This window comes from Mastigoproctus giganteus, chromosome 5, assembly GCF_048544385.1.
Source record: "Mastigoproctus giganteus isolate SK-2022 chromosome 5, ASM4854438v1, whole genome shotgun sequence".
Lineage (NCBI taxonomy): Eukaryota > Metazoa > Arthropoda > Arachnida > Uropygi > Thelyphonidae > Mastigoproctus > Mastigoproctus giganteus.
This window is the reverse complement of record NC_143579.1, coordinates 237,668,798-237,696,748: the sequence shown is the minus strand read 5'-3', so window position 1 is coordinate 237,696,748 and position 27,951 is coordinate 237,668,798. Positions and strand designations below refer to the sequence as shown.

Genomic DNA, 27,951 nt, shown 5'->3' with positions numbered 1-27,951 from the left:
AAGTTGTTTGACCTAGGTGAAAAGAAGTTAAACTATAACTGATATAAACTAAAATGATCCTCCATTTAAAAAAAAAAAAAAGTGCACATCTCTCTCTTAATGTTTTGTCAAATAAAGGCTCATTAGTTCTTGAGTAGTTTCCTGAAAAACCTTGTTAATTAGGTGGAAGTAAAATAATTTTAGGGGTTGCATCCTTCAAATGAGCAAGGATTAAATAGCATGGGGTCTTTAAGACTTCCTTAGCAATCACCAGTATTGATATAGTTGTAGAAATTGTTCTAGCCCAAATATATGAATTGCTCGTTTTATTATTATTTTATTTTATGATCACTGGGGGGGGGGGGACTTCAATAAGATTGCTTGCCATCTTATTTTTTTTGGAGGTATAGCAATTTTAAAAATGACCAGTTGAGTCAATAAAAGTGAAGTAGAAAACACTAATTGTTTTTATAAGTAAGATTTTTAATTTGATGGTGTGACTAGAAAACATTTAGATAGCTCTTATTTGCTTCATAATATAATTTCAAAATTTAGTGCAATGATAATCAGAAATGATCAATTAGATTGAAAAATTAAAACAAAAAATTAAATCTTTCTGTAATAAGTTTTTTAATAAATTACCACAAACAACCACTTTGATAAAAAAAAAAAAAAAAAAATTCATTTAACACCCAAGTACTGTATTTATGATTATTATATTTAGTATACTGACAAGAAAAATTCACCAAAAAATATTCATATGTACCCACATTATAAATTGAAGGTTAATGTGTGACCAGTTAGGTTACATTTTAAGTTTATAAAAATAGATGAACAAGTTAGTGCAAAGCATCATTTTAGTTGTAGTAAATCACCGAAGTAGGTGAAATAGCATCGTTTTTGTTACATCTCATGTTGTGAATGCCTTCACAACAAGTTGTCCTGATATTGCACTACACTGAATAAGCAGTGTTTCACCAGTAGAGAAGACTAATGTTATTTATTCTCGGCAGATACCACCACCCAGACAGCACTGTTTCGAAGTTTGTTGGCCTCTCATTGGTGAGTGGGCAGATACCCTGATGATACAATGAGTACCTACCCACTCACCAATGAGAGGCCAACAAGCTTTGAAATTACCCCGTGAAGGCTGGCTGAAATAGGATTAGAATTAACATTGCTAGTCATTAGGCTACTTTATATTAAAGTTCCTAATCCAAGCATGAAAATCATAGGAAATTGTAATTCCTTTATAGGTGTGGATATGCTACTGTACATAATGTCTATGATAAAAGTTTAGAAGATAGAATGGAGAGCTTCTTTCTCAGTGAGACATGCAAGTACCTGTACTTAGTAAGTATATTAAAAAGCAGTTTTTTTTTTTTTTTTTTTCGATTACTTTGCTTGAAATGAGTAATGAAATTGTTATTAAGATTACTTTAACAGAAGAATATGATTTCTGATGAATAGGAAGAATGATTTCTAAATGCAGCGAAATTGCCACCAAACTTATCAATATTTCATTAGTTTATCTTTTAAGATTTAATATTATAAATAGGGGCTCCTTTATGAGTTTATTTGTATTATCTATTAGTGTTGTTATTCCGAGACTCCTTAAATGCCTTCTCAAGGTGTTAGCGAAATATTCAAGGTTGATTAGATAGTAGCATTACATATGGACTAAATCTTGTGTTGGCTATCTAGCTTCTCTGATTATAATGATGGCAGATCTAGTAAATGTTCAGTTAATGTTATATAGAAGGGCCACAAACACTTTCCACACTGGAAAGCATCGGTAGACATGCCTTTGAGTAACATATGTCTGTTTTTGAATTCCACTTCTAATTTATAACTTCGCTTTCATCTGGCTGTAAACTAATATATAAGGACATACATTTATTAGCCTAGACTGTTTAAAGTTATCCTTACTGTAGGGTATTTGGCATACGTGGTACCCAACTACAGTTTTCACTGATAAATGCTTAATTTATTATTATTTATTTTAGGTAAATTTCAAAAAAAACGAACATATCTTATAATGTAGTTGGGAAAGGGCATTACATAGTTTCTGTCCATAAGGTAAATTATTTAAAGATTAAATGCTCAAGGCATAATATGATATGGGTTTAAATTAACTATATAATATTGGCATAAATACACCATAGTTTACCCATAAATTTAACTAACTACATACATAGTGTAAAGGCATTGCTTAATTTTGTCTCATATTGTGGCTGCCTTCACGACAAAATACCAGGTATTGCGGTACTTCAAATAAATAATGCTCCTCTAGTAGAGGAGACTACTGTTATTTATTCTCAGTGGGCACCACCCACACAGCCGTTTTGATTCTAGTTGGCTTCATCATCATCAGTGGGCGGGCATGTTACCCTGATAATGCAAACATGCCATCACAGTTGCAAAGTTTTTCCACAGTATGAAAGACGCCAAATGGTGTACAGAATGATACAATATTTGAAAATTAAACAATGCCTTTACACTACATATGTAGTTAAATTTATGGGTAAACAATGAGGTATCTGATATTTTATAATAAATAAGGTGAATTATATACTATATATAACAATAATAATGGGGGGAGGAATGGAAATTCTGTTCTGCCTCATACATTTATGATATGACGATGGGGTTCAGTAAGCATCCTGAAACGTTACCTGCTAACAATTTAGTGTAGAAATCGAGTTAGTGTTCCATATGAGTCCAATAAAACCTATTTTGTTAATAATTTCATGTGGTATTAGTAATGGCCACATAGTGTGAGGAAGCCTATGGCTTATGCTGCACCAGCCAAAAAAATAATAATAATAAAATAACAAAAAAATACATAAAATAAAATAAAAAGAATAAAAACGAAGAAATAATAATAATAAAAATTAATAAGAGAAAGGAAATGGACAACCTGCACATTTCCCTCCTCCCCTAGGTAATTATCCAGCTGACCTTTGAATTTCCCCAGCTGTCAGCCTCTACCACCCATGTAGTTAACTTATTCCAGTAATTTATAACTTGCTGGCTGAAATAAAACTTCCTGCAATCCAGTCTAAACAACTACCCCAGTAACTTGAAATTATGGCCCATAGTTCTAGAATCATTTGTAACCATGAAAATTTCATCCTTATTCATTTAATCATTATAACTGTGAAAATTTCATCCTTATTCATTTTGCTTATGCCTCTCAGAGCCTTATAAAACCTCAATCAAGTCCACTCTAAGGTTCCTAGTTTCTAAGCTCTGCAACCCACATATTCAAAGTCTTTCCTCATACGCACGCCTTTGGCCGATCTCACTAGACGAGGTTACCAGTCTTTGGACCCTTTCAAGAAGAACAATGTTTTCTTTAGGTGCTGTCTCCATACTTGAACACAGTATTCCAAGTGTGGTCTAACAATAGCCTTATATAATGGATTATGACATGCTTATCTCTACTAGCGATTGTTCAATAAATCATCGATAGGACACCATGGGCCCTCCTTGCAACCAGTCAACAATGCTCAGAGAATTTCATATCTGACCGTATCGTAATGCCCAAGTCTCTTTCCTCCACTACCGGCTTTAGTTCAACTCCGTCAAGTGTATAAGTTATTTTGGGGTTTCTGTTCCCCAGGTGCAATACCTTACACTTTGCTGGATTAAAGCATAGCTGCCATTTTTTTGATCATCTCTGAAGTCTATCTAGGTCATTCTGAAGAAGCTCTGCTTGGCGGCAATCATTAACTACTCTACCAATATCATCTGCAAATTTAGACATCACACCCTCTATCCCTTCATCGATGTCATTTATGAAAATCAAAAACAACAATGGTCCTAATACTGATCCTTGTGGAATCCCACTTCTCACATCAACCCAATCTGTGGAATAACCATTTATCACAACCGTCTGCCTCCTGCCCTGAAGCCACCCTGCAATCCATCTAAAGATTTTCTCTGTGATTCCAACCTGTTCCAGCTTATAAAGTAATCGCTCATGTGGAAGTCAAATGCATTGCTGAAATCCAAATAAACAACGTCAAAATTATTCTCTAAGTCCAGCTCTTGAGTGACCCTGTCAAAATAGCTAACCAGATTAGTTAAACATGATTTTTCCTTTACAAAACCATGCTGAGCATCCTTCAGAATTCCATATCTATCTAAGTGATCCTGAATTCCACCCTTGATCATAGTCTCCATGATTTTCCCTACTCCTAAATAGACTAACCGGTCGGTAATTTCCTTCTTCACTCTTAGAACTGCCCTTATGTATTGGAGATACATTGACACTTTTCCAATCCAACAGAATCACTCCTGAGTCCAGTGATGCTCTCATAATTAGCTTCAATGGTTCAATGAACCCACTTGCCATTATGATAAATGCTATCAACCCCAGTAGCCTTACTGGCCTGTAGGCTAGAAAGTTTTTTCATTAAATAAACGTGTGAAATTTCAACATCATTAATTACATTTTTTTCAACTACACGACCAGAATTTCTCATTGATGTAAAAGGTTTTTCTTCTGTAAATAAAGTAATAGTAAAATAATGGTATAATAGTGTCATTTGTTATTATGATATATAGTATATAATTAATATACAAGTTAGTGCAATTGCATCATTTCATGTCATAGCCAACTACTTAAGTAGTTATAAATTGGCATCATTAAGTATATCTCATATTGTGAATAAGCTCTGAAATGGTGCCGTATGGGTGATGGTATCCACTGAGAATAAGTAACAGTAGTCTTCTCCTATGGTGAAGCATTACTTATTTGAGGTAGTGCAATATTATGGCAACTCGTGGAAGTATTTACAATATGAGATATACTAATGATGCCAATTTATAACTACATAAGTAGTTGGCTGTGTACTGAAATGATGCAATTGCACTAACTTGTACATTAGTTAAACTCTTTACATAACCTGAGGCTTTAGCCCTAAACTATACTGTAATATAGTATATAATTTACTTATGTATCTTATTCCGAAAAGATACATTAGTAAATTATCAACCTAACAAACAATATATAATGTTTGTTAGGTTGAGCCAAAGTAGGCCCTTTTCTTTCTAATGCTTGTTTGACATCATCAATTCATCTTCCTCTTGTCTATCTTGAGACCAATTACTATTCATTTTTGCTTCCAGCTACAGTTTTTACTAATAATGCGTATTTTTTTTTTTTTTTTCATTTTGTAGATTTAGGTAAATAAAAAAAAAAAAAAAAATCCTAATGTATCTTATTCCATAAGTATAATAATTGTTTGTTAACAAATGCTGTAAATTGCAGCCTTTGGTTTTAATTCTGCTTTTTATAATGCAGTTTTAAGACTGTTTTAGCCTATTCAGCTGAGAGTAGGGAAGAAGTAACAAGATTGATCAAAAATTTGTATTTTCAAAAATGAGAGCTAAAAACAAGAGGCATTAACAGGATGCAATGGCAAGACCACATTACAAATGAGGAAATAGGAAAATACCTTGGTAAAAAATATCTATCCAGGCATTGGGGGTTTTATTTTTTTTTTGGCCAAGAACAAAATCAGCAAAAAATTAAAAAAAGAAAAAAAAATTTTATGACCTGCAACATATTATACTGGACTATTCAAAAAGAAGTAAATATGATAAAGAAAAACACACAAGATAATCGATATATCATTTATTGTGTTCTGAATGGTTATATCAGATATTTGATTTGATTAATTTATTTTTATTATAAAAAAAAAAAAAAATTTTTTATTTTACTCAATGAACAGAATGAGAGCTGTGGGGTACCAACCACAGCCCTCGTTTTATTCTGATCTAATCGAAGATAAGTGAAGGTGGTATTGGGTATACTAGTATTAGCATTAGTAGAGGCATATAATGCAAGAAAGCAAGCTTATACAGCATCAGCCAAAAAAAAAAAAAAAAACCCTTCCAATTTCACCCATCCATTTGCTCCAAATATTTATCTAGTTCTGCCTTGAATTTATTTAAGCTGTCAACTTCTGCAACGACGGATGGAAGTTTTTCCAACAATCAACCACCCACTGGCTAAAAGCAAATTTCTGCACATCTGTTCTACAACTGTCTTTCCTCAATTTGAATTTATGTCCCATCAGGAAATTAATCTGGGTAAGAGGAAGAATCCCATCAGCATTGAGCTTGCTCAAACCATTCAAGGCCTTATATACTTCAATTAGATCACCTCACAGGTGCCTAGTCTCCAGACATTGTAATTTGCAAAACTTAAACCATTCTTTGTAAGAGCAACCTTTTGTTCCATATTCACTAATCTTGTTGCCCTTCTCTGTACTTCTTCCAGCAGCTCTACATCCTTCCTAAAATGAGGCCTCCAGACCTGTATACAGTACTCAAGGTGTGGTCTGACCATTGCCAATTTCACCCATCCATTTGCTCCAAATATTTATCTAGTTCTGCCTTGAATTTATTTAAGCTGTCAACTTCTGCAACGACGGATGGAAGTTTTTCCAACAATCAACCACCCACTGGCTAAAAGCAAATTTCTGCACATCTGTTCTACAACTGTCTTTCCTCAATTTGAATTTATGTCCCATCAGGAAATTAATCTGGGTAAGAGGAAGAATCCCATCAGCATTGAGCTTGCTCAAACCATTCAAGGCCTTATATACTTCAATTAGATCACCTCACAGGTGCCTAGTCTCCAGACATTGTAATTTGCAAAACTTAAACCATTCTTTGTAAGAGCAACCTTTTGTTCCATATTCACTAATCTTGTTGCCCTTCTCTGTACTTCTTCCAGCAGCTCTACATCCTTCCTAAAATGAGGCCTCCAGACCTGTATACAGTACTCAAGGTGTGGTCTGACCATTGCCAATTTCACCCATCCATTTGCTCCAAATATTTATCTAGTTCTGCCTTGAATTTATTTAAGCTGTCAACTTCTGCAACGACGGATGGAAGTTTTTCCAACAATCAACCACCCACTGGCTAAAAGCAAATTTCTGCACATCTGTTCTACAACTGTCTTTCCTCAATTTGAATTTATGTCCCATCAGGAAATTAATCTGGGTAAGAGGAAGAATCCCATCAGCATTGAGCTTGCTCAAACCATTCAAGGCCTTATATACTTCAATTAGATCACCTCACAGGTGCCTAGTCTCCAGACATTGTAATTTGCAAAACTTAAACCATTCTTTGTAAGAGCAACCTTTTGTTCCATATTCATTAATCTTGTTGCCCTTCTCTGTACTTCTTCCAGCAGCTCTACATCCTTCCTAAAATGAGGCCTCCAGACCTGTATACAGTACTCAAGGTGTGGTCTGACCATTGCCTTATACAAGGGGATAATCACCTCCTTATCCCTGCTAGAAAAATTGCTGTATATCATTGACAAGACATCATGAACTATTCTTGCAGACTGTCTGCACTGCTCAGAAAACTTCATATCTGACTGCACAATTACCCCCAGGTTCTTTTCATTCTCTGCCATCTTGAGTGTAGTACCACACAGTTGATACGTTACTCTGAGGTTACTGCTACCCATATACAGTACTTTGCATTTGTCAATGTTAAACTTCAGTTGCCACCTCTCAACCCAACTGCTCAACTTTTCTAGATTTTGTTGCGGTAGTGTACTGTCATTAGTGTCATTAACAACCCTGCCAACCTTCATATCATCTGCAAACTTAGACATCAAGCCTGATGTACCTTCATCAATATCATTAATAAATACAGAAAACAACAATGGACCCAACACTGAACCCTGGGGGACTCCACTAATAACATTAGTCCACAAACAGCAGTGTCCATTGATTACCACTCTATCTTCTCCCACTCAACCATTCCTTTATCTATAGCAGAAATTTGCCCCCTATGCCACACTGCTCCAATTTGTACAGCAGTCTTCCATGCACAACAGTATCAAAAGCCTTTCTAAGATCCAAGTATATGATATCGAAATTATTCTTTTCATCCTTGTGACCACATCATAGTATCCAATCAAACTGGTCAGACAAGACTTCCCTTTAACAAACCCATGCTGTGTCCGAACTATAACTGAAGTCTTGTCTAGATAATCCTCCAGCACTTCTTTAAACAATGCCTCTATTAATTTCCCCAGAACAGAAGTTAAACTAATAGGTCGGTACTTACTTGTGTCACCCTTTGATCATCCTTTGTGAATTGGGGGTCACATGTGCACATCTCCAGTCTGTGGGTGCCTTCCCTGAGTCCAAGGAATCTCTCATGATTATGAGAGGGTTTGACTCAGGGTTTTCTTACTTCCTATGCCGCCTCCTTAAATATAACTGGATAGATCCCATCCACCTCATGTGCCTTTCTTATGTTTATCTTCAACAATTTCTGCTCCTCTTTGCTCTCAGTTATTACAAAATCATTTAGCTCACTGCCAGAGTTTAATACACCTCTGGCATTCCCCTCCCTGAATAACTCCTCATGTGTAAATGCAGATGCAAAATACTCATTGCTTGTTTGCTACCTGAGCAGGATCATCAACAGTTGAACCTTTGATAACAAGTGGACCAATCTGATTCATCCCCTTCCTTCTAGAGGTTACATAATTAAAGAACTCTTTGCTGTTTTTCTTTGCATCCTTTGCTAAAGATTTCTTGTAATCTGCCTTTGCCTGCATAACCTCCTTTGTAACTTGATTACAGACCAGCTTATATCTACCATAGGCTTCTGTGTCACCTTTTAATTTATATTCAATGCATTTTTCTTCTCTGCCACATGTCTCATGAGCGCCGCTGTAGCCAGGTGGGCAGGAGCAGCAGTGCGAAGCACACGCTTCTTGATTAGACCGGGGTTTGAGCCCGTGCCCACCAAATACGGAGGATGCGGAAAGGTCAGAGAATGACCACCGCATATCCCCAGAGCAATATGGCCTTAGTTGCTAATGTTCCTAAAAAAAAAAACAAAATAACAATAATAAATAAATAAATAAATAACATGTCTCATCAGTTTATCTGACATCCATTTAACCCCAAAACCTTGAACAATATTTCTTAGTTGGTATGAAAAGCCTAGTAGCTCCCAAGATTAATTCTTTGAACTTCCCATTTAGAATTTGCTGTTGATAACATCACCATTGGGTCCCACTGTATAGAATTTAAAAACTGTCTCAGACCACTGTAGTCACTTTTACTAAAGCAAAAACCCTTCCCTTTACCCCTGATGGTAGTTACCTCTTTTGAGTATATCCCACATCAGCACGATCCCTGCCACCTAGCGGTTCCTTTATATGTAGATTCTTAATGCATTAAGAATCACCATTGATAATCAGATCAAGAGTATTACTCCCTCTAGTTTCCTCCTGAACATGCTGCTGTAGAAAACAATTATCCAATAAATCCACAAAAGCATTGCTAGTGTGTGGTTGACCAACCCATAAGTTCCAGTCAATATCTGGAAAATTGAAATCCCCCATTATAAGACAATCTGATTTACTGGTCCACTCTATTTCTCTGCACAGTTGTTCATTATACTCATCAGAATCATTAAGCCTATAACACACTCCTACTCTCAGTTTTGCTTTCCCAGTGCTTATGTCACACTAAACTGCCTGAACACTGCACTGTCCACCCATGTCAACTGGCTGCACTTCTTTAGAGTTTGTTTCTTAACTAATAGCAGTACTCCTCCTCCCTTCCTGTCCTGTCTATCCTTTCTGTACACATTGTACTCCCCAAATTCCAATTCTGCATTCCTTATATCTGTGTGACACCACATCTCTGATATTCCAACAGTATCTGCCTTTGATGTTTTGACCAACACCTCAAATTCATCATATTTATTTACCAAACTCCTAGCATTGGTGTACATACAATATATATGCACCTCTTCTTATTCTTAGCTATCCTAACACAGTGCATGTATTTACGTGTTCTGCGATGACTCTTAGCAGTCTCTGTAATCCCCACACCCTGTCTTCCAGGCCGCTACTCATTGCAATAGAAGCAGTGCAAGAATCACTTTCACTTCTGCTAACTGCTACTATTAATCTATTAGTCTGTGTATCCCTGCAAGCTAGCAGGGATACACACCTAACACTGCCTCGATAGCATCAGCAAATATTTTTCTGACCCACCTAACACTGCCTCGATAGCATCAGCAAATATTCTTGTACCCTTTCTATTTAAGTGTATCCCATCCCTGTAGAAGCAGTCGCTCCTTTTAACAAGCACAGACCAGGCTGAGAAAAATTCTACACCATGAGCCTTGCACAATCTCTCCAGGGCTGAATTGATTGACAAGGTTCTCATTATATACACCCTCCTACCACGTCTGGGCAGAATTGCAGTCACTTTCAAATTCAACCCTAACTCGCTCCTTTTTTTCAAAATTGACCTGTACTTATTTAAGTATTTCTGCTGTTTTCCTACTCTTAGTGCCAACTTGTACAACAATATCAACTTTTGTGCCCTTAAAAGATAATTTCTGCTCTACAATATTATCAACTTTTGCCCCTAGCAGACATATCCTGGTCCTGTTCCACCTGTCCTTTTTTCACAATATATTCCCCGTTTCTCTGACAAGAGAGTCACTGACAACAACTGGTTCCTGTGGGACCAGTGCATATAGATAGGATGAGAGAAGGGAGATTAGCTTAACAGATATTGGAAGCAAGAGTGAACAGTGATAGGTCAGAAGGTAGACCAGGAGGATGATGGATTGGTGTCAAGCAAGCATTGGAAGAAAAAGAGCCTACTTTGGCTTGATCTAATGATCTAACAGAAAATAGGATAGCATAGAAGAAAATAGTGAAATGGAACACTGATATAGTAGACCAGAACTACTAACCTGTACTAGCAGTGGGTGTACCAGTCACATAGTACCGTATTTCCCCATGTATAAGACGCACCTTAATTTTGGGGCCCAAAATTTGAAAAAAAAAATGTATTACATAAAGTTATTGAACTCAAGTTTTATTCATCATAAAATTCATACAACTCATCACTGTCAAAATTCCCATCCATTAGCTTGTCCTCATCTATGTCTGATGACAAATCACTGTCTTCATATATTGCCTCGTCCCCAGTTCCATCTATGGCATTCGAAATGCCACACTTCTTAAATGACTTGACAACGATCTCAATCTTGATATTATCCCAGGATCTTTTCACCCAGGTACAAACTTCTCCTATAGTTGGTTTCTTCACTCTTCCTACTGGTGTCAAATTGTCCCCAGAAGACTTCATCCATTGGTTCCATTTGTCTCTCATGGCAGCTTTGAAGGGTTTGTTAATGCTGACATCAAGTGGTTGGGGGCTGGGATGTCAAGCCTCTAGGTATGATGGCAAGTTTTGTTTTTTGCTCTGCAGCAATCTTCTTTGTATTTTTTGTTATGTGTGCCCTGAACTGATCAAGCACCAAAAGGGCAAGTTTGCATAAGAGCCCACCTGGTCTCCTGCTCCAAACTTTCTCAAATCAGATCTTCATCCCATCCTGATCCATCCAACCCTTGTCATGAACGTGGACAATCACTCCTCGAGGAATGTTTTCTTTTGGCATTATTTTGCGTTTGAAAATCAGCATAGGAGGCAGCTTGGTTCCGTCGGCACAACAAGCTAGAACAACTGTATAATGGCTCTTTTCATGTCCACTTGTCTTCACAGTTAGTTTTCACCCCCTTCTTATCAACAGTTCTGTTACTTAGGACATCAAATTGAAGGGGACTTCGTCCATATTTGCAATCTGTTCCAACTCAAACTGATGTGTCCTCCGATATTGAATGACAAAACGATGAAATTCAAGGACCTTCTGCTCATAGCTTTCAGGCATCTTTTGGGCAAGTCTGATGTGTGTATGCATACTTAGTCCATTCCGTTTCATGAACCTGAAGCACCAATTGTGCCCTCCTTTGAAATCAGTAACTTCTTTTTCATCAGCAATTCTTCTTGCCTCATGCTGAACCATCTTTGTGGACACAGGAATTCCAATTGCCCTTCTCCTCAATCCATATCATTAATTCCCTCTCTAAATCAGGCCATTTTGCTGACTTGCCTCTAATGGCCTTCTTCTGCCGTGGCGTTTTCAGTAGGGTTTCTTCTTCTCGTAGCTAGTCTCAGATTGTTTTCTCAGTTGGAGGAGGAGGACCAAACTTATATTCAGCAGCACGATTTCCATTCACTTTTGCAAACTGGATCACTTAACTTGAATTCAGCACTGTACAAAAATCTTTTCTGAGCCATTTCTGGGCAGAACGTGGCAAAACGTAACCTAATATACCGGTAACAAGTGCAAAACAATGAGCGCAAAGACAACAAGTGCAAAAAAGTTGGAAATGCAAGTAAAAAAAATCTACAACCACTGTATAAGATGCACCCAGTTTTTAGACCCCAAATTTTTCGAAAAAAGGTGCGTCTTATACATGGGGAAATACGATAATTCCAAAAATGTACGAAACTGCACACAATTTTATCTTGTTCCAGTTATTCCTGAGTGAGAGAATATGGTTGAAAATTCTCACCATCAAAATCTGTCATGCCTAGTGGTTGTACCAATTCCACAGTGGCAGAATCTGTCATGCCTAGTGGGTATACCAGTCACAGTGACTGTACACCCACTAGGCATGACAGATTTTGATGGTGAGAATTTTCACCCATATTAATTCTCTCACTCAGGAATAATTGGAACAAGATAAAATTGTGTGCAGTTTCATAGATTTTTGGAATTAAAAATTAAATTCCAGACATCTGAAAATAAATTATTTCATCACTGTGGATTTGTTAATAAATGAAATTTTTATTATTGGTTACAAGATAACCCTTACTAGATGCACCATGCTCTGCTTCATTCTCTTACTTTTTTTTGAAAAGTAGCTGTACAGAATGTTCATTACAGAAGGATGGTACCACGATAAACTTTGAACCCATTTTTCACCCTTGAACAAAGGGTGAAAAATGGGTTCAGAGGTGAACAAAGGTTTTGAATCATACATCCTGATATTTAGGATGTATGATTTCAGCAGGGTAGGAGTACAGTCTGTACTGTTAATAGTAGCAATAGAGTTACTAAGGAATGAGTTTCCAAAATGGATTATTTCTTAATTTGATAATTCAGCTTGGCCTACTTGATACCTATAGTCCTGACTTTTTCTTATGGGGGAGGGTGGAGCATTACAGTTGCATTTACCAAACACACTCACTCACAATCCAAAATCTGAAAATTCAAGCATGCAAAAAAATAAGAGGAATATCTCTGAGGAAAGAAACAGATGAAATATCTCTGAAACATTGGACAAAAATGTCTTACTCAACAATGGGATCACCTCTCATCTCTGCCAGAGCAATTGCACAGTTGTAGGAAGTAAAACCATTGAAAAAAATCTGAGTCAAGTCGTTTAGATTAGTAGATACACAATTACAACTATATCAGTCACAAAATTGGTTACTATTTTTTTTTTTTTTTTTTTTTGTGATGTCAAAACTCAACCACAGGTGATACTGGTCTAATGTGTAATGTCTGCTTATTATCTCCATTTGAACTCACCTGCTAATCCCCCCCCCCCGCAATAAAATAAACAATTGGCCAAATCCATATGCAATTTGTGATTGGCATGGACCACTAACTGAAATTGCTGAGCTATGGCATATATTTTAGTTAAATTAAATTTCTATAATTTTTTACTGCCATAAGGTTTTGTATCTCAGTATAACTTCAAATTTATAGATTTCTTTGGGTTTTAACCGAAAACTCTATTCTGATTAATGCTAGTAAAACTAAATCCTTTTTTTTTTTTTTTTTTCTCAAAGTAATTCATATTTTGTTTCATGGTTACCATTATTTTCCTCTGAATGATTCTTAACACTGCAAATTCTGAAACTGATCTACCATAGGGTGTTTTTCACATGCAGAATATTATCCCCCCCCCCCCTAACTCTCAAGAATCAATCCTTCCACTTTGTTCAAAACAAACTGATTGATTTTCTTAATCAGTGGCACTCTTTGTCAAACTTACTCCATCTATACCACAGACATTTTCTTCTGTGTGTCCTTCCACTGATTTTTCATGAAAGTTGTCCTGAACACGCATCTGCCATCCCACCACTTTCTTTAAAGTTGTGTTGATCAACCACCATCCATGCAAAGTTTGAGTCCAAACTCAAATAACTTTTCTTCTTTATTCATGAATTCATTCTCTTATATTATTTGGAGAATATTTCCTTCATATGTATTTCCTGAAAATTGACCTACAGAAATTGTCAAGTGTTAGCCATTTGGTTTCCTAAACATGAGGTTAGGAAAGCAGAAAAAAATTAACATTGGATCCATCCCCATCAATAGTGTGGTGCAGTGGTGTTTTTTGTAAGAAATTGCCATTAAAAAAACTTGATCCCTTTCATCCTATTAAGTTTACTTCTTATTTTAAATAAACTTTTTTAGAGAAACAGCTCTTTTCATGTAGAATGGAAAAGTAAGCAGTTGGTTAAAAAAAAAGGGACTGTTTAAAAATTTTCAGCAAACAAGAAACTAAATCTGTTTAGATATTATATTTTTAGAATCACATGAAAATAAAAATTTGGTAATTTTAATATAGTAGAATTTTTGTTAAATTTTGTGTTATTATTTAAACAGTTATTTGATGTTGACAATCCAGTAAACAAAAGGGCATCAGAATATTTGTTTACAACCGAGGGGCATATTTTTCCAATCCTTTGGAAATACCGTTTAAAAACGTGGCAGACTCATGAGTTAAAAGAAAGGGAACAAAATGAACAAAATGAACATGGTATCTGCAGGAATATCAGCCAGACATGTGTAAGTACATTTACTTATTTTGGTTAATTCTGTTTTAGGCTTGGAAGTTAAGTTAATAAACATCACCTTGATCCAAAGTATAGCTGTGTTTAGAAATTGGGCATCAGAACTGTAAAACCCATGTTAATTGATATCAACATATATATTTATATTGATTTCAATATAATTGATATGTTTTAAGCATTATGGTCTCTTACCACATCTATTGGCCACATCTTTCCCCTTATGTCTCCCTCTATCTGTTGAAACCTGATGGTTCCATTGCCACCTTAGTTAAAAAAATAAAGCTCACGTGCTTGCATCCTACTTTTCGAGAGAGAGAGAGAGAGAGAGAGAGAGAGAGAGATCGAGATCTTTATTGCAACACAGAGATTAGTGATTTACATAGTAGTGCAGTTGCAACTGCTCGTCACAGTGGCCAGGGGTTAACAATCTAATGTAAAGACAGTTGCCTGAATAAACCAAAAAATAAATAAATAAGAGTACAATAATAATGAATAAGTTAAATAAAGTATTAGAAAAATAGAGAAATTAATTGGATATGCTAAACATTAAGTGGGTGTACAGAACATTAGTCACAAAATACATAACGTAAGAATATAATGTACATTGAATAGCATAATTTTATACTATACATTGAATTGATTAAGGGAATACATTGGACTAGATCAGGACTAGAGTTATAATAGCGGTTGCTTTGGCCACCCACTACGGATATTCTCTTTCTATATTGTCGATCCCGACTAAACTTGTTGAAGTCGACATCTAGATCTTGGATGCATGATAACATCTGCCGAGGAAGGAACTGGTCTGACAGGTGAAGGCATGTTTGAAGAGGGAATCACTGGTGGGGAAACACAACTAACTCTGGCTTTCATGATCTTGGTGAACCACCTCCACCATTCCCAGTACGCTTCACTTAATTCCTCCTGTGGCCTTCCATCAGAAGAATTTTGAACAGTCTCGCTCCTGATGGTATTTCTCCAATTGTTCTCAAAACTTGTGCTCCTGAGCTTTCTGCTATTCTTTGTTGTCTTTTTATACTTTCTTATTCCACCAGTGTTTTCCTTCTGCTTGGAAATTTGCTCATTTCTAGCTAGTTCCTGAAAAAAAGGGTGACAAATCCCTCCCATCCAATTACTGTCCCATTGCACTTACTGGCGCCTCCGTCGCCAGGTGGGCAGGAGCAGCAGTGCAATGCACATGCTTCTTGATTAGACCAGGGTTCGAGCCCATGACCACCAAATACGGAGGATGCAGAAAGGTCAGGGAATGACCACCGCATATCCCCGGAGCAATGTGGCCTTAGTTGCTAATGCTCCTAAAAACCAAATAACAACAACATTGCATCTCTTATCAATTCTCTCCATTCTTTTTTGCTGGATATGATTCTGTAGGTGATTCCATGGGCACTGTTCTTCTGAATTGGCTTCTATAATTTTCCTTCTCTCTCTCTCTCTCTCTCTCTCTTCCAAACTTGTCCAAACATGTGCCACAACTAGTCAGCATCTCAAACTTACAGAACCAACTTTTCTTCTTCCTTATTTTTTCCTTCAACTTCCATTTTCTGGAAAAATCTCCTTTGAAGCTTACTTCTACCATTTCTAAAATAATGGAGAAATCAATTAACTGCCAACTCTTAAACTATCTAGAAACTTTCCATCTGATTAATGATTGCCAGTATGGATTCCTTCAGTGTTGATCCACTGGTGATTTACTGGCTTATGTTACCCATCTATGGATATTATCTCCATTTGAACGCGTGATAAGCCCATCTCTTACCAAGTCCTTGACTTTTCAAAGAGTTTTGATAATGTTTGGCACAAAGGTCTTATAAATAAGCTTCTGTCTTATGGATTGCTGACTGGTTTCTGTAATAGGGTGCCCAGTTTTCTCTTTAAACTCTCACTGCAGGTGATAATAGACAGTGTTCTGTCTTCTAACTTCTCCACTAATTCTGGTGTTCACCAAGGTTCAATTTTTCTTTCCACTTTTTCCTTATTGTATGCTAATGACCTATTGAATGGAAGTGCTATACATTTCCATATGATGTTAAGACATTGCATTCCACCTTCCAGTTTGAGAAAATTTTTGTGCACAAAACACATCTTGAATATTCTCCATCAATTCCTTAAATTCTGATCTTCAGGGGCAATTCTCCAATGGGGCAAAGATGATAACTTAGTTAATTTCAGTTGTTCTAAAACTTAGTCCTATTTTCTCTCACAAAAAGGATTCTTCTCCTATGCTTATCTTCAATGATGACACTCAGATTTCCAGACAAGGTCATACGGATTACCTTGACTTGTAATCTATCTTGGCATAAGCACATCACTAATATTTTTTTCTCTATATGTAAAAAAACTGTTTTCTGTTTTGCTCTTGGTGTTTACTTTTCTTCTAAACAGCTACTCACTCTGTACAAATCTCAAATCCCCCCCCCCTACCATGGCCCATCTCTTATCAATTCTCTCCGTTCTTTTTTGCTGGATATGATTCTGTAGGTGATTCCATGGGCACTGTTCTTCTGAATTGGCTTCTATAATTTTCCTTCTCTCTCTCTTCCAAACTTGTCCAAACATGTGCCACAACTAGTCAGCATCTCAAACTTACAGAACCAACTTTTCTTCTGCCTTATTTTTTCCTTCAACTTCCATTTTCTGGAAAAATCTCCTTTGAAGCTTAGTTCTTGAAAATTACAGTCTACTAAAATTCATGTCTAATGTCAAATATCTTTTATCATCTCACCTTCTGACCCATGCACAATACTAGGTACGTTAGGTTCTAATACCTTTTTTGTTTGGGGTTTTCATTTAAAAAAACTATCCTTGTATATTTTGAAGTGTATTTAAAATGAATTATATAAATGGCACAAACATGGCTGACTGGTCGTAATGAACATAGTTACATAATCTGTGTGTTTAGTTCCACATGTTAGTGTTATCATTATTTATGATATATGTTGCCAGAAATATTTCTTCACTAATTATGTAGAACAGCTTACAATTGGGCAAGTGAAGTTGACTACCATAGGCATGCTCTCTTTCCAATTTATCTGGTAGTGTATCTGCTATGCTCAGGGTTTGTGGTGCCAGTCCATCACTGCCAGATTATTCTTTCCAAACCAAGTCAACACACACACACACACACACACACACACACACACACACACACACACACACACACACACACACACACACACACACACACACACACACACTAAGCTTTTGTAATAGAGGCATTGTCCCATCGAAAAGTAAAAATTTCAGTGAAGCAAATTTGTGTTGGCCTTTTGGCAATTGTAAATTGAGTCCTACTTTTTACTTCTATAACTTTACTTCACTGTATGTCAAATAGCAATAAATTATGCTAAAACAATGCAGTGCAAAAAATAAATAATTCTCTTGATTATGTTTATTGCTGTTTTAGGCATTAGCATTAGTAGAGGCATACTATACAAGAAAGCAAGCTTATGCAGCATCAGCCAAAAAAACTCCCATTTCACCCCTCCATTCGTTCCAAATGCCTGTCCAGCTCAGCCTTAAATTTATTTAGGCTATTAGCTTCCACAACAAAAGATGGAAGCCTGTTCCACCAATCAGCTTCTCGCTGGCTAAAGGCAACTTTTCGCACATCTATTCTACTATCTTTCCTCAATTTGAAACTGTGCCCCCTCAGGTTCTTAGTCTGAGCAAGAGGAAGAATTCCATCAGCATTCAGCTTGTTCAACCCATTTCTTAAACACCTCAATCAGATCACCTCGCAGGTACCTACTCTCTAGGCACAGCAATTTGCAGAACTTAAGCCTTTCTTGGTAAGAGCACCCCTTTGTTCCCCTCACCAATCTTGTTGCCTTCTTTGTACTCGTTCTAGCAACTCTACATCCTACCTAAAATGAGACCTCGAGACCTGTACTCTAGGTGTGGCCTGACCATTGTGGCAAGGCACTCTAGGTGTGGCCTTGTATAATGGGATAATCACCTCCCTGTCCCTGCTAGCAAAATTCCTATATATCATTGACAAGACTCCATGACCTGTCCTGGCAGCCTGTCTGCACTGCTCAGCAAACTTCATATTTGACTGCACAATTACCCCCAGGTCTTTTTCACTTTCTACTTCCCTGAGTGTAGTATCACACAGTTGGTACGTTTCTCTTCAGTTATTGCTACCCATATGCAGTACTTTAGTTTTTTTTTTTTTTTTTTTTTTACATTTGTCAAAAGTACTTCTTTTTATCTTTATTTTTTTACATTTGTCAATGTTAAACTTCAGTTGCCACTTCTCAGCCCATCTGCCCAAATTTTCTAGATCCTGTTGCAGTAGCACACTGCCATTACTGTCATTAACAACCCTGCCAACCTTTGTATCATCTGCAAACTTTGACACTAATCCTGATATACCTTTATCAATATCATTGATAAATATACAAAAGAACAGTGGACCCAACACCGAATTGTGGGGAGCTCCACTAATAACATTTGTCCACGAAGAGCAGTGTCCATTGATTACCACTCTCTGTCGTCTCCCACTCAACCACCAAATACGGAGGATTCGGAAAGGTCAGGGAATGATCACCGCATATCCCGGAGCAATATGGCCTTAGTTGCTAATGCTCCAAAAAAAAACAAAAAAAAAAAAAAAAAACAAACAAACCCACTCAACCATCCCTTTATCCATTGTAGAAACTTACCCTTAATGCCATACCTCTCCAATTTGTACAGCAGTCTTCCTTGTGCAACAGTATCAAAAGCTTTGCTGAAATCCAAATATGGTGGATTCCAGTTATTTGGGCCACCGGTTAATCAGGGCAGCTGTTTATTTGGGGCAAATCTTAAAAAACAGAAACCAATCAAGAAAATAGCCAGGGTTTACTTCGCTTAATTGGGACAGCTGCGGTCTCCTGCCGTTTAATAGGGGCAGGAGACTGCAGCACTGGAGATTACCCTACGATTGTCTCCAATGGTACCACGTGTTTTGGTCGAAATTCTGGAGGTCACAACCATAAAACAATAAAAACAATTAGCAGTCACCTGTTTATTGGGCTTTTCTGTTAGTGAAATCTATCATAAACGGACAGTAAACTTGATCTTAATGAATTTGCGATAATACCAACAGCTGGAATTCTGCGGGTTATTATGGTGAAATGTGTTTACACTTCCATGAAATCTTCAATCATATAAAAAAATTAATTTTCAGCTCTTCTCTTCATTCCTATTTTTAAAGCTTTGTAACTCGTTACTCCGTTCTCACTTGTGCATATCGTGTTACTTGCAATTTGTTTGTATGTGCCATGTTCTTCGTTATTGATTGCTTATCTTTTTACTGTTTTAAATTTTAACCCCCACCCACAAATGTCAGTGAACAGAAATGTCAACTAGTTTGTATGTACATATTACAGTATGTATTAATTATTCCAATTATCACGTATATTCTTCTGATTTTCATGTATCATTTAATTTTTTTAATTGGTAAGATTATAAAGGGTAAATCTGTGCTTAATATATCTTTGCTTTTATAGCCTGTGGATAATATTCCTCCTATTTTCGCTAATTAGAATTGCTGTTTAATAGAATTAAAATTCAATTCACAAACGTGATCACAATGACTGGCACTTACTGCACATCGTATAGTGAATGGTACTTTACTATGTTGAGTTCGTCGTAACATGATTTGATTGTACAGTGAATCAGTTGTAGGGGGGGGTACATTGCATTTTTAACTATGCAGCTGCTTAACCGGGCCAAAATGCACTAGCCCCGATGTCTCCCAAATAACCGGGAACAGACTGTATATGATATCAAAATTATTTTTGGCATTCAGTTCCTTTGTGACCACATCATAGTATCCAATCAAATTGGTCAGACAAGACCTCCCTTTAACAAACCCATGCTGTGTCTTAATTATTACTGCAGTCTTGTCTAGATGATCCTGCAATGCTTCTTTAACCAGTGATTCCATTATTTTCCCTGGAACACAAGTTAAACTAACAGGTCTGTAGTTACTTGTGTCACCTTTTGAACCCCCTTTGTGAATTGGTGATACATTTGCACACCTCCAGTCCATGGGGACCTCCCCTGAGTCCAAGGAATCTCTCATAATTGTGGCTAAGGATTTGCTTATTTCCTTTGCTGCCTCCTTTAATATAACTGGATAGATCCCATCCACTCCAGGTGCCTTCCTTATGTTTAACTTCAACAATTTCTCCTCCACTTTGCTCTCAGTTATTACAAAATCATTTAGCTCCCTGTTAACTTTTGATAAACTTCTGGCACTCCCCTCATTGAATAACTCCTCGTGTGAATGTAGATGCAAAATACTCATTCAGTTTATAATCTACCTGAGCATGATAATCAATAGTCAACCCATCTATGTTAAGTGGTCCAATCTGATTCATCCCTTTCCTTCTAGAGTTTACATAAGTAAAGAACTCTTTTCTGTTTTTCTTTGCCAAATATTTCTTGTAATCTGCGTTTGCCTGCCTAACCTCCTTTGTGACTTGATTACAGACTAGTTTATACCTGCCATAGACTTCTGTGTCATATGATACTTTATATGCATCCCATACATTTTTCTCCTCTGCCATGAGCCTCATTAATTCATCTGACATCCATTTAGGCCTAAACCTTGAACAGTATTTCTTAGTTGGAATGAAAAGCCTAGTAGCCTCCAAAATTAAGTCCCTGAAGGCTTCCCATTTAGAATTCAACGTTGGTAACATCATCAGTTGATCCCACTGTACAGAATTTAAAAACTGTCTGAGACCTCTGTAGTCACCTTTACGAAAGCAAAAGCCCTTCCCTTTAGCCTTGATGATAGTTACATCTGTAAGTAATTTCCACATCAGTACATTGTGATCACTGTCACCCAGTGGTTCCTTTATCTGCAAATTCTTAATACATGAATAATCACTGCTGATAATCAGATCAAGAGTATTACTCCCTCTGGTTGCCTTTCGAAAATGTTGCTGTAGAAAACAGTCATCTATTAAATCTACAAAAGTCTTGCTAGTATGCGAGTGACCAACCACAAATTCCAGTCAGTATCTAGAAAGTTACAAACCCCCATTATAAGACATTCTGATTTACTGGCCCACTCTATTTCTCTGCACAGTTGCTCATTTTTCCTTTTCCAGTGCTTATTTCACACCAAACAGACTCAACACTGCATTGTCCACCAACATCAATTGGATGCACTTCCTTAGATTTTTAGTTTCTTAACTAACAGCATAACCCCTCCTCTCTTCCTGTCCTGTCTATCCTTCCTGTACACATTCTGCTCCCCAAATTCCAATTCTGCACTGCTTTTATCTGTGTGACACCACGTCTCTGATATCCCAACAATATCTGCCTTTGATGTCTTGACTAGCTTATCTATTGGTGTACATGCAAGTATACATGCACCTGTTATTACCCTTGGTTACCCTAACGCAGCCCATGTATTTACTTGTTCCACTATGACTCCCAAAAGTTCTGGAAATCTCCATTACCTTGCTTTCTAGGCTGCTGCTCATTCTAATAGAAGCAGTGCAAGAATCACTTTTGCCTCTGCCTGCGGCCACTGTTAATCCATATGTCCTTGTATCCCCCCAAGCTAGCAGTTTTCCGACCTACCTAACACTGCCTTGATAGCATCAGTAAATATTCTTGCACCCTTTCTATTTAAGTGTACCCCATCCCTGTAGAAGCAGTCTCTCCTGTCAACAGGCACAGACCAGGCTGAAAAAAATTCTACCCCTTGAGCTTTTTTGGTTTTTTGAAAAAAAGTATCTGCCTTAGGATACTTTTTTTCCCCTCCAGTGTTAGCAACAAAGCTTGGGCTTATGCTCATTTCTGAAATTACATTATAATTAATGAAATAAGATCAAAAAGTAATAACATCACCACCCATTAGGCATTAAAATCTTGGCACTATTGTATATTTTGGCTGGTTTCACAGCTACTGGTTTGTCACCAGACAGTGTATCCCCAATTAGCAACCTTCTGCCATATGAAGAACAGTATATCAAATATAAATGAGTAGTCTTGTGGAAGAAAAACTTCTAATTGAAAACATAACTAATAAACTCTGTGTTTAATGAGTTGACTCATTGCCACAATTAAGTTAAGGAACATTGTTATATTAGTTATGTTCTCTGCATTATGCTTAACTTATTATTTAAAATATAATGGAAGAGTGTTTATTATCATTTGCTTTTGTTAATATTTACATAACTTTCATTGCATTTTCAATATTAAAGTTTTTGTTCCACATTAGACTTGGTTGTGATTCATTTAGACTTACTGTTTACTGTTCAACACAAGATTGCTACTTGAGTCACATTAATATTTTTAATATTTGATGATGCGTCAGCAGCTCTGAAACCAATCAGAGTATTGCTTTTAAGTTTTTAATGAATACGACCAATTAGCTTAAAGAATTCATTAAGCTAATTAATGGGAAAAGAAGTAACCGAGCATAACTTTTGTTAAACTCTGAAATTGTAAGGACACTAAGTACTTTTTAAAAACACACTTCTAGTAAATTCATATGGTGGGAATGTAATATGAAGAAATAAAAATGAGTGAAACGAAGTTATGCTAAACTGAGTTTCACTAAGATGCCATTTAAAACTTTGCATATATTTTTTAAACTGAATTCATGTTTTAATGAAAAAAACATTTGTTTTTATTTTATTTGTCACCTTATTTCAATCTAGTTTATGCTCATTTAGTAATTTACTCAATTGCTTTTGTTCATTTCCTCACTTTATGTATTTTTCTCTTGTTACAGTGTGATCGGATTTCTGAAGAAAGGCAATATTTTCTTCCCCTAAAGCCTTTGTATTTTATGCAGATCAGTAGAGCACTTGGTTTAGAAGATTGAATCTGTTGATTGGAAGTTGTGAAACCTTGCAGGACAAGGAGTAAGCAGGAAAGAAAATGTTTGGTACAGATTATGATAACACATTCCATTCTGTGATCAGATGATAAAGAATAACTTTATATAGGAATAAAAGTGATGTTAAAAAATTTGTCACTGTTATTCTGTTTGGGATATTATTTTTATACAAATAAGCTAGAATTTGTAATTATTTCTTGGGAGCTCAGAATGAATTATATTACTTCTCTGCCGTTTTCTCCCCCACTTTCCAGACATTTTTCATGTGATTGTACATCCTACCTCACTTTTCTTCATACCAACTCTCTAGTGAGATAAGGCAACATCTGTTAAAGCCAAGGCCTGCAGATGTCAGAGATCTCATACTGTATTTTTCATCTCATCTCATTATCAATGGAAAGAATGCACTTGTTACAGTCAGCACATGTATTTTTTTCAAAATTTGTTCAGATTTTATAGATTCTTATTCATGTCTATCCTGTATAAATAGTTTTCAGTGTTATTTGATATTACAGTTTAATTTGTTTTGTATTATTTCATATGACCATGTGTTTCCTTGTACTGACTAAATTTCAAAGAAGTTTTAAAAAATTTGTTTATCCCCTTAGTTAGGAATAGTTTTGTATATTGGCATTCATATTTTTACATCTTGATGTCTCTCTACTTCTTTTGCTACTTTTTCCTCTTTCAAAATGAAATAAATTACTGAATAAAGTTAGGGTCAGATTCTGCCACAAGGGTGATAGTCAGTTGCTGTGCATTTCAGGCTTTTGCTTTTGTCTGTAGTCAGTTTGCTAAGTTTAGCTCAGTTTGATATTAAAACTTGCATGATTGGACAAGAGTCATTGGTATTAACCAGCAGGCTGGTGAATGAGTATTTCTGTGTATATGAAATGTTTAATATAAATGGATATATAAAGATTATAAATAAGTAAATGGTATATAAAGAATATAAATAAGTAAATGGGATATTCCAGTTTATGGATTATGTGCTATACATATCATTAATAATTTTAGCATTATTTATAATTAATAATAAATATGCAAGTTAATCTGGATTTTGAACTGATTTTCTTCTCTTCCCCATCTCCTTTCCCTTCCCCTTTACACAGAATGTGGATATTGTCCCAAAGAAAATTTGTCATCTAAATTGTACGTGTAAATGCATGTTTGTTAATTTTCCATAATTAAAAAAAAAAATTAATTTCCTTTTTTATTGGCTAGTTATGTTATTAGTTCAGTTTCATGATGCATTATTTCAAAATATATATTTTTTTCTTTTCCAAGTTTCCTTCTTTTTTATATAAATATAACCTCAGTTGTAAGTAAGTATTAGATATTGTTTAATTGATAAAGATCTTTGATTAAAATCTACAGTATTACATATGTCATCATCAGTATGGCTATTGCAATGAACGATGATGAGCTACATCATAATTCTTAAATCAAAGAAAATGCGTTTTTACAAATCGAGAATTTAAAATTTTGTTCATAAGAAGCTAATGTATTGATAGTAGGAGCCTGCTGAGATTTTTTATTATGCAAATAAAATTTCTGAACTCTACAGTTACAGAAAAAAAAGTGTTTTCTGAAAAAAGTAGTTTCAGAAAAGAAAGAATTGATGTATCGGATACTACTTTAATGCTGTAACTAACCAAATTTCTTCTGTTCTGCTAGGATACTACAAAAAGAGAATACTTAAAAATGTACTTGTTGGTATTAATATGTCAGAATTGGTGTAAATTCATCTTAAATATTCCAGTTCAAATATTTCTTCTGTTCTGCTAGGATACTACAAAAAGAGAATACTTAAAAATGTACTTGTTGGTATTAATATGTCAGAATTGGTGTAAATTCATCTTAAATATTCCAGTTCAAATATTTCTTCTGTTCTGCTAGGATACTACAAAAGGAGAATACTTAAAAATGTACTTGTTGGTATTAATATGTCAGAATTGGTGTAAATTCATCTTAAATATTCCAGTTCAAATACTACTGCCTAGAAAATGGAACTTTAATACCTTCTTCAGTTTAGTTTTACTTTTTTTTGTGTTTGTGTTTGTTGATGGTGGGGAGAAGAATGAAGAAATGGCAATAGGGTCTGCTAAATTACACTGGTTAAATTAGTCAACACTATTAGAAACAAATTTAATCTGTGAAGAATTACAACAGCAGAATATGCATAATATTACAGGATCTATGATCTCTTGATCACATACAATCTTAGTCATAACTGGTTGAAAAGGGAAGTGAATAATAACAGCAACTTATACTTCTAATTGTGGCATCATACATCAGGCAGGTGTGTAAATATTAAATATCACTGACAAAGGATTATTGGAATCATTGCTGCTGGAATCATTGCAACCTTTGCTGCTGGCTTGACTCATAACCTTTATAAACCAAATTGAGTTAATCTGGAATGGAGAGGACAAAGACATTTTCGGGCTTTATTCTCATCATGACTAAATTCATCAGCTGCTGGCAGAGGCCACTTGAAAAAAATACTTTGGTTTTTCTTCTGTCAAATCAGATGAAAATGGTTCTTAAAATCAGGTGGTTTCCTCCAAGTGGATTAAAATCCCTATGATGCACATATACTTCAACATGCAGTTAATGTCAGAAGAATTTGTGAATGAGAGAGAGCTATTTTGGTTTCAAATTGTTAATGCAAAACAATTTGAAAATATTCATAATGTGAATATTTTCACCAAAAGAAAGAAATGATCTACATGTCCTCATCACAGAATAGAAAGAACTGGAGAAAAATATATTGTAGATGGAAATTGATCCACAATAATAGTTTTTTAAAAATGCTCATTAATATAAAATTGTCTAATTACCTTAATTAGGTAATTTTATTTTGCCTCTGTAGCCGAGTGGTCAGGAGCAGAAGTGCAGTAGCACACTCTTTGAGTAGACCGGGGTTCAAGCCCCTGACTGCTAAATATGGTCGATCTGCCAACCCGCACTGGACCAGTATGGCAGATTATGGTCCATTTACCTCAACATGAATTGTTGAGGGGAGCTTCCATCCTGAATTGGGTTGATAATGGCTGCAGTTTACCTTTTGCTACTTTTATGTTGATAAATAGACTGTATACAAGATTAGTCAATCCATTGTTAATGATATTTCTTAGCCACTTCCCTTTTATGCCTGTTATGAGTAGAGTTGCCTATGATCAAGGAATTGATGTGGATCCTGTAAGCAGCACAAAAGGTTTTCAGGGTTCAGCAAATGTATGAAAATTTAAATTTTGATATTTGTAATTTTGTAAGTATTTTTTAAAAAATTACTACTAATAATAAATATATAAGTCTGTGCATGTCAAGTAACAGTAGCGTAGATAACAGTGGAGGAGGGAATAGGGAAAGCAAATGACAGTCACAAAAATAAGTCTGTACATGTAGCTAGCATCTGTTATATTGTTGTGTTTAAAGTTATTAGGTTTCCAGAAAAATTTAGGCTTGTGAAAATGCAATGATTATTTTGGTTTTGTAATGTAATTCTTCACAGAATAAATTATTTTTCATTATTATTGTGGTATAGTTGTAATTTAATTGGCATACTGTCTATACTTTTAATATTTCACTCTCTATACTTTTAATATTTTACTTAACCATTACAGTGAAAACTTTGAAAATGTTAAAAATAGGTATTGTAAATTGTAATTTAAGATGTGTTGTATAACTTTACAATTAATATATTCATAAATATGCCAATGTGAAGTTCGAATGTTTCAGACTAAATTAACCTCAATTCTCTTACTTGATATGAATATATTTTATCTGCATAGCAATGTACTTTAGAATCTTTATTCTAGAATACATTATTACCAAAATAGTCCTTTGTTATCTAACATGTTACCATATTACAGGCTCTAAAACTAATTTTATTAGCATTAGAGACAAAAGGTTGTGTTTAGACTTAAATATTTAAAACCCCTTTGCTAAGAGGCATAAGAACTTGCTGTTAATTTTTCTCTAAATATATTTTTAAAAATTTGGTTTTTCTATGATCGCATTATAATTTCTTGATATATATATATATATATTTTTTTAATATATATATTTTTTAGATTAGTTTTTGGCCCCCAACCCCTCTATTCTGCAGAATCATTATCAGCATTTATAGCACTACCCAATATGTTTTTTTCCGATAAGCATTTTTTTAACTGAATCATTTTTTATATAAGTGTAAAACAGATTTATTCATTTATTGAAAATGTTCTTCCATCTTTTCATAAAGAGCAATTTTTAGACTATTAAAATTTTATTTTAAATCTGACATTTCAGTGAAATTCTGTAGTTTAAGAATCGTAAATTCTGCATGATACAAGAATACTTTAAATAGCCTTGCATCAT

The 27,951-nt window shown here is 35.5% G+C and overlaps 1 protein-coding gene across 1 annotated transcript in view; it reads left to right on the top strand.

Annotated features, from left to right (window-relative positions):
• Positions 1-23,654, top strand: part of LOC150086310 (ER degradation-enhancing alpha-mannosidase-like protein 1) — a 96,447-nt gene extending 72,793 nt beyond the window's left edge. The window contains exons 10-12 of the mRNA XM_090373826.1: positions 1,236-1,332; positions 14,527-14,709; positions 23,479-23,654. Of these exons, the coding sequence (XP_090229952.1) occupies positions 1,236-1,332; positions 14,527-14,709; positions 23,479-23,571 (373 nt within the window). The 3' untranslated portion in view covers positions 23,572-23,654. The remainder of the gene's footprint in view (positions 1-1,235; positions 1,333-14,526; positions 14,710-23,478) is intronic.
• The last annotated feature ends 4,297 nt before the right edge of the window (positions 23,655-27,951 follow it).